At 39.0% G+C, this 9916-nt stretch overlaps 1 protein-coding gene across 1 annotated transcript; it reads left to right on the top strand.

The window, feature by feature from the left end:
• The first annotated feature begins 1240 nt into the window (after positions 1–1240).
• On the top strand, positions 1241–9100 carry LOC137380718 (neurexophilin-1-like). Its single transcript, XM_068052992.1, has 3 exons — positions 1241–1775; positions 5778–5830; positions 8339–9100. The coding sequence occupies exons 1-3, from the start codon at positions 1241–1243 to the stop codon at positions 9098–9100; spliced, it is 1350 nt and encodes a 449-aa protein (XP_067909093.1).
• The last annotated feature ends 816 nt before the right edge of the window (positions 9101–9916 follow it).

The following is a 9916-nucleotide window of genomic DNA, read 5'->3' as shown; positions in this document are numbered from 1 at the left end:
AGATTTCAAGTGGCATCCAACTATTCGCCTCTGGGATACCTCACCACCCTGGAAATATCCTACCAGAATGTGACAACCTAATTATTTTATTATTCCTAAGAAACAGTTGCAAACCAAAATATCCTTTTAAACCGGCTAACTTTTTTTTTGAATATATGTGTGGGTGCATGAGGGTTCGGAAGAATAAGAAGTTTTAAAAGAATCCTTTCACATATAGAGTTATCTCATTATTGTCTAAGACTTAGTTTATTAATAAATAGTTAATTTTGTTATTGTTTAAAGAAACTTGGATTGGTCTGCTTTATTTTGGGGGACAAATAGAGTGTTTAATTTGGCTATTTTCCGGTAGGTGGAAAACTTTACTAATATGCTATGACCTGTGGAGTAGTGGGACTGAATTAACAGTGCCATACTCCCACCTTAGTTGTAACATATTAAGTGGGGGCTCATGTCGGGATAGTTTCCAATGCTAATTATGTTAATTGTGAGGGGAGTAATGATTTGAAAGAAAAAAAATAAAAGAACCAGGTTTCTTGTATGAGGGTAAAGGCTGTACCATCGGAATGGCATTAGCAGTTGCAGCAGTTTTTCTGGGAAAGAAGAATGTGCCCCTCAGCAACTTGATAACTTTAACCAAGATTAAACTATGAGAGTTGGCAGCACAATTGGGGTTAGAATTCAAATCAGGGGCTAAAAAAGCAGAGATAATTGATGAAATTGCCCAATATTTGAAAGTAGAAGAAGAAGAAGAAGAAGAAGAACAAGAAGATAGTAAGTCAAAGAGTGATATAGTTGAATTGGCTAAAATCCATTAGAAATGAAAACACTTGAGGCTGGAAAAGAATTAAGAAGACTTGACAAGGAAAAAGAAAAAGAAACAGCAATAGCATTGGAAAGACTTAGGCTTGAATTTCAAAGGGAAAGTGAGAGAGAAGCAAGGGAATTCAAATTAAAAGAGATGGAACTGAGACAAAGGGGTAGTCTTGACTCCAGGGAAAATCTGGTCAGGAAGAATCTGAACCCAGCCCAAGACCCAGCAAAAAGCTGTTTAAGTTTATACCAGCTCTCCCAAAGTTTGAGGAAAGGGACATAGAGGCATTTTTCATATCTTTTGAAAAAAATAGCCAAACAATTGAAATGGCCAAAGGAAAGGTGGACAGTGCTTATGCAAAGCAGGTTGATGGGCAGAGCTCATGAAGTTTATGCCATGCTTTCTGAAGAGGCTTCTGCAGATTATGAGATGGTAAAAAATGCTATTCTCGCTGCGTATGAGTTAGTCCCCAAAGCTTACCGACAGAAGTTTCAGAATGTACAGAGATTGGCTCGGCAGACTTATGTAGAATTTGAGAGGGTAAAGCAAATTAATTTTGATCATTGGATATGGGCATTAAAGATGGAAACCATGTCTGAGAATTTTAGAGAATTGTTTCTCTTGGAAGAGTTTAAAAATTTAATGCCTCTCGTAGTGAGAACTCATGTAGAGAATGAGAAAGTTTCAAAAGCCAGTCAAGCAGCGGAGATCGCTGATGATTTTGAGCTTGTGAATAAGCCAAAACCTTTTGTCCGTCACCCCCACAAACCTGAGAAGGATTGCAAGTGGGAGAGTGAAAGGAAGGCAAGTACCGAGGGACAAGAAGGAACAGCTGGGAACGCCCCGGGATCCCCTCCTCAGGATGGAAAGAAAAGTGCTGAGGGTAGATGTGAAGTCCACAAGCCTAAGTGTTATCATTGCCACAAGGTGGAACATCTTCATTCAGAATGCAGGAAGTTGCAAGGTAAACCCATGTGACTTGTTGGGATACACAAAGCTAATGCACAGAAAGGGGCTCTGACTGAGAGTACAGCAGAGCAGGCTGTAGCATTGACGGCAGCAGTAAAACCAACACAAAAACTAAAGTGAGTGTAGAGGTTGAGAATAAGATACCTGAAAGTTATAAGGAATTCTTGTTAAAAGGAAAAGTAACTCCATATCCCTCAAGTGAGGCAGGCAAACCTATCATTATACTTAGGGATACAAGACAGGGAATTGCAGGCATGGGAGTGGCGGCCGCCGCTCTGAATATTGTGGCGGGTCCATAAGATCCAAGGTAAGTGAATTTAAATGTAATCATTTTATTAATTTAAATATTTAAATTGAGGTCCCATGGCCCAGTGATGGGGGGGTGGGGGGGAGGCTGCCACGGAGCCTCACCACCGCCATGAGGAACGGGCCAGGCCCTCCCCGCATTGAGGTCCATGGCGGGCCTCTTCCAGACCCATCTTTAGGCCCCTCGCCATGGAGCCCGATGTCGCGGGATTGGTAAAATCCAGCCCGTTAATGTTTCATGTTGTTTCAGATACCTTAGATGTTTGATTAATTAAAAAGTCATAAACAATAGATGTTACAGCAGTAAAAGCAAAATACTGCGGATGCTGGAAAGGGTCACTGACCCGAAACGTTAACTCTGCTTCCCTTTCCACAGATGCTGCCAGACCTGCTGAGTGATTCCAGCATTTCTTGTTTTTGTTTCAGATGTTACAGCAGGTCTTGTGAGCATACTATTGCATATTTAGGCATCTTTTATTGTATTGCAGTTCAATCATGTAATAACACTTTCTTGTCAATGATGTGATTTTGAGCTGCTCAATATAATGGCCCAGATTTTGTGTAGAAACAATGGTGAGGCTATAAGCACTCATTGCTATTAAGGGATAAATCAGATAGCAACTTCTGCAGCCACACTTCTAGATGTGGAAATCAGGAGGTTTCTGTCTGAGTTGCCCTACTTCTCCAGAAGCTTTGATCTAACTTATCCTGCTGAGAGATTTGGCAATCAAATACATGGAACGGGGTGAAATACAGTACTTACCCACTAAATACCACTAATCTTGCCAGAAAAATATAGAACTCATCCATTCAAGTGTAAGTGAATTTTTAACAGCGTGATAAATCAGACAACCCCTGTGGTTCTGAAAATTTCCTTCTAAATGATTGGTGTCTCATTCCTTCAGATTTTAATTATTGTTGGAGATTTAAAAAAAAACTTTTTTCTGTCTCTTTTATCTGTCTCTCTTAATCCCATTTTTCTTACCCTCTCTTAATTTCACTTTCTGTACATGATTGTACATTGAATTAAATATTCTAACTTACATATCCTGGTTCAGACTATGTGGCTTTGTAAAGATTCTTCAATGTGACTGCTTAAGGAGATGCACAGTTGCTTACCCTGTTCACTCAGCTCCCAGATTCTCTGCAGAGGTGCTTCACTGCTTTGACTCTCTAGGAACCACAAGTCACAGTGTAAATGCCAGCAGAAAGTCTGTTGGCCAATGTAGGTGCAATGATCAGCAAATGCAGCCAACATTTTTAGAAAATGATTTTGGTTTAAAAAATAGTCCTTGCGTCATTTAGTCTCCCTTCTCCATAATGATACTTATACAGATCGTGATTTATTTCAGTCAGGGAAAGAAATGTTCCATGAGGTACTAGGAGTAGGTAGTCCTAGAAAATTAAATATTATAATGACAAAGCAGTTTTTATTAGAAGAACAAATTTTGAAACACAAACACTAAGATGTTAGACAATCATCTAAGTGTAGGTTATAGCTGAACTGATCTGGACACATTTGTTTTGCTGGAAGTAACCTAGATTTACAAATTCAATCAGTAATTGCACTTTATTCTAATTTATGCACAAGATTTAAACATGAGTAGCTAAAGTTACAATATTAGATATAGTACAGTACACTGGAAGAGGTACTAAAAAAATACTATAAAGACACGGAATTTTAGTAGTTTGCAAACGGTTTATTTTCTCCTTGAGGTGCTGCTTTTGTTGCTGATCAACTCCACTTGTATCATTTTGATTTCTTGAGATTGTTTCTATTACCTATTTTATAAGTAGCCTCAATTACAGCATTCTTTTCGTATTTGTGTTAATTTAAAATTTGTTTACTTTTTTTGTTTGCCTTCTTGTTTTTGTTATGGTCAAGTGACGAGGGGTCAAAGGGCTTCTCTTTTTTTCCTCTCCCTGTTAGATCACAACAGGTTTACTTCTTTCCTAAAGTGGATGTACTGGCCAATTGAGTCGGTGTTTGATTACTTACCTGCAATGATCATAACAAGAACCAATTGGACAGGCTCTCTGGAGTTAACAAAGAAAGAGGTTAACTTTATTGTACCTAAACCAAACTAATAAAATAATAAACAACTCACCAACTTTCACTCTTACATGCACACTAGAGGTTTACACACACACAAATAGGTTACAGAGCGGGGAAAGGTAGATTGTTGACTTAGAGTCCATAGAAAAAAGAGGTATACAGTCTGTGTTGATTCGGCTGGCTTCTAGCTGAATTTGGTAGTCCTGAGGCTTTTAGTTGGAAGAGGTAGATGACTGGTTCGGTGGGTCTCATGGAAACAGAGATGCAGATGATTTCCTCCAATGGGATTTCTGACTGTAGTCAGACTATGCAAAGGTGGTCAGTCAACAAGCAAGATTTAAAAGCTTTCAAACTGGAATGGAGAGAGAGACCCCCACTTAGAGTCTGCTCATGTCAGAGTCCAAAGCTTCTCCTCTGCTGCAGAGGAAAACATCAGCTTAAAACCACAGGCTTGTCACATGACAGTTACTCAGTCATTCAAACACAGCAGTTAGCAGTATTTCTCTGCCTTCTGAGAGAACAGGTAGTTCCTTTAAACGTCCTGGGTCTTGGTTCTTGCTGGGGACTGAGCAGACATTTCATCCCACTCTTCACAGTCCTTTGCAATTTAGGATACAGTGTAGCAAACTAGGTGATAATTTTAAGCTGAAAGGATGACTTTGCTGGCAGCTTGTCTTTTTAAAATGTCTTTAAAAAAATACAAATTCAGATCTCCAGTCAGCGGATCAAATAAAATTATCATTCAGCAAAACACACTGGTGTAACTTTTTTTTTTACAAACACTGGAATAATGATGAAGAATATTATACTGCCACAAGGAAGCACTTATCTCTACATTAAAAGTACTTCCTCGTGATCTTCCACTTGCTAAAATCATTTGGCTAACATTTTGCAGTTCTAGAAGATGTCATGTATGTAGCTATCTCTCTCTGTTGTTCTAAATGAGTGAATGAACTACAGTTAACTGAGAAAGGGACATGTTTTGTAGCAATGCACTAAAACAGTTGGATTTTGCAGTGTGTAAAATCCACTTTTCAAACTGCTTTCATTATTCTATTATATCAAAGCAAGTTAAAGTCTATATGATATTACAATTCAGACTTCCTAATGTCAGGTTGAATTTGCGATAATCATAAAAGGATGACATTCATCTTAAGACATATATGTTACATGTTAATTATGCAAACAAAAACACATCCAGCTCTGGTTTTTGGCTACACAGTTTAGCTGCTAATATTATGAAATACTATGGCCTGAAGTTATATGTTGGGATACTAATGCACACCCTGAATTTCTAACCCTATTTTACTGGACACCTTAACCTGTTTTATGTTGTTAATGTCTCAACAAAATAGTGGAGAGAATTTCAAACAAATGTTAGTATGGTTGTATATCATGACGTAATTTGAGGGCAATTGAGTTATTGTAGCAGAATCCCTCAGTTTCTTCTATCCAATATCCTAGAAAGGAACTGGATATGATTTCACATTCAACTGTTAACAAGGCACTTAGAAGAAGATCAGAGAATCAGAGATTGGATGATCATAGACTGAAATTAAATATAAAAATGTTATGGAGAGAGTGCTTCAATTTTATAATAGTTCTTCTTCTCACCAGATTGTTCTCCTTTAATAGCACCTATTTACGTGCTGCACACCTTAGAAGATAATATTGTTTTAAATGGTCAGGTAATTCCTTTCTTCTGCTGCATTGGTAGCTTCATCGTCCTTCCCTACCACCTCACTGGTTTTGTAAGACTGTGTCTCTATGGCAGCTGCTTCCTCTTCCTGGAGTTTTCGAAGACTGACTCTACAGCAGCTATTTCTTCTTTCCAACTTCTTCCAGCTTTGAAAGCGTGTCTCTTTGCACTCTCAGGAGGTTGTTCTTGCTGATGAAGTTGTTAGATCTTCAAATCTGCAACTGATTTTCATTTAGATTTCCATGTCCCATTTTCAGAAGTCCAATATGGAATTCGACAAATCAAAAGTGGACAAAAACTAATACAGTAAATATATTATGCATTAGAATGGCTGTAACATGCTCTGTAAGTAATTTATGTACAATATTTATAAAATGTTCTTTTGCCATCTAGTGTCAGAGATCCATAGTGCATCAATCTTTATATAATTGATATTTTATTATTGCATTGACTTTCTACCTTATTTGCAAACATTTAATACATAGTTGAAATATCAACTGTCCATTTGACAGACTGGCACATGAACAGTCCAATGGTCTTCAATTATGTTTGCTTAAATATAAAACAAGAAAATTTTGGCTGCCCTCTTTATCTTCTCCTGCTCTCTGAGGGCTGTGTAGAGCTTTTGGACCTGGAATGGAGGAAAGGAACAAGCATTAGCATTTAGTAGTGTGGGTAAACAGAAACAGACGAGTGGCTTCTGAAAGCAGCAGAAATTTGTCATGCATCATGTGAGATTTAAGTGAGAAGGGAAAGGGGAAAGGTGGTTTAAAACCTTACATGACTTGTCTTCCAGCCTCACCAGATGCCACTCTCCTCATGCAACCCTGTCCATGACATCCATCACCTGCTCGTCCAGTGGTGACAGTACATGGATGAAGTGTGACCCTCCTCCTGGAGCTACCTGCTCCATGTTCTTGTGTGCAACTTTATCCAACAGGAAAGAAGGAAGTGTGCTAATGTTGGAGTAGTGATGTGTTTTGAGGCTGTATATGTCAAGGTCGAATAGTGTTGCAGGTGTGTGAGAAATGGTAGAGATGTGAGGAAGTGAAGACAGTAATAGAAGCAGAGTGCTGCAGTAGGAGCGGAAGGAGCTGGAGTGAAGTATGCTGCAGTGATTGGAGGAGAGTGGTGGTAATCGGGAGAGGCAAGGTTTGAGAATGCTGGAGATATGGGTAGTGCAGAGATAAGCAGAGAGCAATGAATTAGGAAGCTTATCTTAGCTAGCCTTGTGAGGTCATTGAACTTCTTCCTGCATCACAGTCATAGCCTGGGTTTGATGCCCTGTCACCTCTGACCACTCATGCTGGACAGCTTGCCTTGAAATCTTGCTGATGCCTGTTGGTTTGTTCCCTCCTCATGCTGACTTCCTCCATCAAAACATCCAAAGCAGCATCAGGAAACCTTGTGGGGGTGGGTGTGTGTGTGTGGAGGAGGTCCTTGCAGCTTCTGTTTTGGTTGTCATTGTACACAATCTTCAGTGATTGTTGCCTGCAGCCAAACCCTTTAAGAGGTAAATGCTGATTTTCAAAGGTCTCAGCATTGGGGCAATATAGACGCCCCTGATTATCTGAGTTGTCAATGAACAGAACTAGCAGACCACCTATTTTATTTTAATTAATGAGAGGGATGAATTTGGGGCCTTTGCTGCACCCATATGATCAGTTTCATGCAGTGAGCACGGTGCCCAAAAGCACACAAAAAACAAAATCTCAGGAGTGCTGCATGTTTGAACTGCTATCCTTTGGTTAAGGTGTTAAGACTCATATGCCTGTTCCAGCAATTCAAGTGTATGTTAAAGATCCTCAGCCACTACTCAAAGAACAAGGAATTCTCCCCATTTCCGAGCTATTATTCCTCTCTCAACCAACACAGCTCCTCCACCTTATTAGTTTAGTTTAGAGATACAGCACTGAAACAGGCCCTTCGGCCCACCGAATCTGTGCCGACCATCAACCACCCGCTTATACTAATCCTACCCTAATTCCATATTCCTACCACATCCCCACCTGTTCCTATATTTCCCTACCACCTACCTATACTAGGGGCAATTTATAATGGCCAATTAACCTATCACCCTGCAAGTCTTTGGCATGTGGGAGGAAACCAGAGCACCCAGAGGAAACCCACACAGACACAGGGAGAACTTGCAAACTCCACACAGGCAGTACCCAGACTTGAACCCGGGTCGCTGGAGCTGTGAGGCTGCGGTGCTAACCACTGCGCCACTGTGCCACCCTGATTGCTTTGAGGGATCTTGCTGGAAGAAGACTGTATTTGTCTGCATAGTAGTCACTGTACTTCAAAATAATGTATTATATTTGAAACACCTGGAAATATTTCTGAAAGTTGTGATTAGGTCCTATATAAATGCAAGTATTTTTATAATTAATATTGAGTAAAATTATATCGGCAGAGCAAATGGGCAAATGTTCACTGAAATTCCTTACATTTGTTGAGCAAAAACTCATTGTTACCTCTTTTTTCATTATTATAGATTACCTGTGTTCATGGAAATAATCCTCAAAAATCAGAACTTCTAAAACCTGACAGCCCTAAGAATACGCAAAAGCACATATGGACAGAAAGCAGCAAAGATCTGTCTATCAGCCGCCTGCTTTCACAGACATTATCTGGCAAAGAGAATGCTACTGCTGTGGACCTGCACTATGAAACTCCAGTACCTTACTCTGACCAGGATATATGGGATTGGTTACGAAATGCCTCCGATCAGAAGGAACCCCGTCCTCGACCTAAGAGACGACCTATAGTCAAAACGGGAAAGTTTAAGAAAATGTTCGGCTGGGGAGATTTTCATTCCAACATCAAAACCGTCAAGCTAAACCTACTCATCACAGGCAAAATAGTGGACCATGGAAATGGTACCTTTAGTGTCTACTTCCGTCACAATTCTACTGGCCAGGGGAACGTTTCTGTCAGCCTGGTGCCCCCTACAAAAATTGTGGAATTTGACTTGGCTCAACAGACGGTGATTGATGCCAAAGATTCAAAGACATTTAACTGCCGCATTGAGTACGAGAAAGTGGACAAGGCGAAGAAGACTACGCTTTGCAACTATGATCCATCAAAAACTTGTTACCAGGAGCAGACTCAAAGCCATGTGTCATGGCTCTGCTCCAAACCCTTTAAAGTCATATGTATTTATATTTCATTTTACAGTACAGATTATAAACTAGTGCAGAAAGTGTGTCCAGATTACAATTACCACAGTGACACTCCTTACTTTCCCTCTGGCTGAGGGTGATATGATTGGCGCCTGAGAAAATGGTTACTGTAATTATGTTATTGGAATGAATTCTATATCTTAGTCTTCATTTGTATGGATGGTTTGTATTGTATATAGTTTATCCAGTGTTATTTGAGCTACCTATGAACATTAACTTGTAACTGTCTTTCTTGCTTGTTTATGGTTTAAAAAACAAATGAAATGAAAAATAACCTTTTATTTGTGTAGCCGTTATAGCTTACAACAAACTCATGTACAAAAAAATTAAGATTAATGTAACTGGTGAAGGAACAATTTAAGAGGTATACATATACCATATTACTCATCGCTGTATTAAAGTATTTTATTTCTGGAAGATATGATATGTAAATAGGAATAAAATACTAAAGGATTTCAGTTTGAAAATGTGGATACTCTCCAATTATGTCACATAAATAATTCTTGCAACTTTCCCTAAGACTTTACTTCTTTAGTTAATGAATGTGCATATGTGGTGCTCAGGATCTTATCCTAATAGATCTTGCAGAGTGAGACAGACTCCCAAAAAATACAAATTTCCATTCAGAACAATTGTTTGGCATCACTACTGGCACAACTACTTCCATTGGGTAATTACGGATAATAATTTTGATTAGTGGTATATGCCGCAATGTTAGCTTGCTACAACATTGGTGTTTGACAAACATATTCTTTCTTTTTTTATTTCCAAAATATACTTTATTCATAAAAATCTGTAAAAATTACATTGCCAAACAGTTTCCAAACAGCACGAAAAAATACAAACATTGCAAAAGAGATCAGTTTCTTTCAATAATGTCATGAGTTTCT

Source organism: Heterodontus francisci, chromosome 2 (genome assembly GCF_036365525.1).
Source record: "Heterodontus francisci isolate sHetFra1 chromosome 2, sHetFra1.hap1, whole genome shotgun sequence".
Classification (NCBI taxonomy): Eukaryota; Metazoa; Chordata; class Chondrichthyes; order Heterodontiformes; family Heterodontidae; genus Heterodontus; species Heterodontus francisci.
Note: the sequence above shows the minus strand (reverse complement) of the source record. Positions and strands in the feature narration are given on the sequence as shown.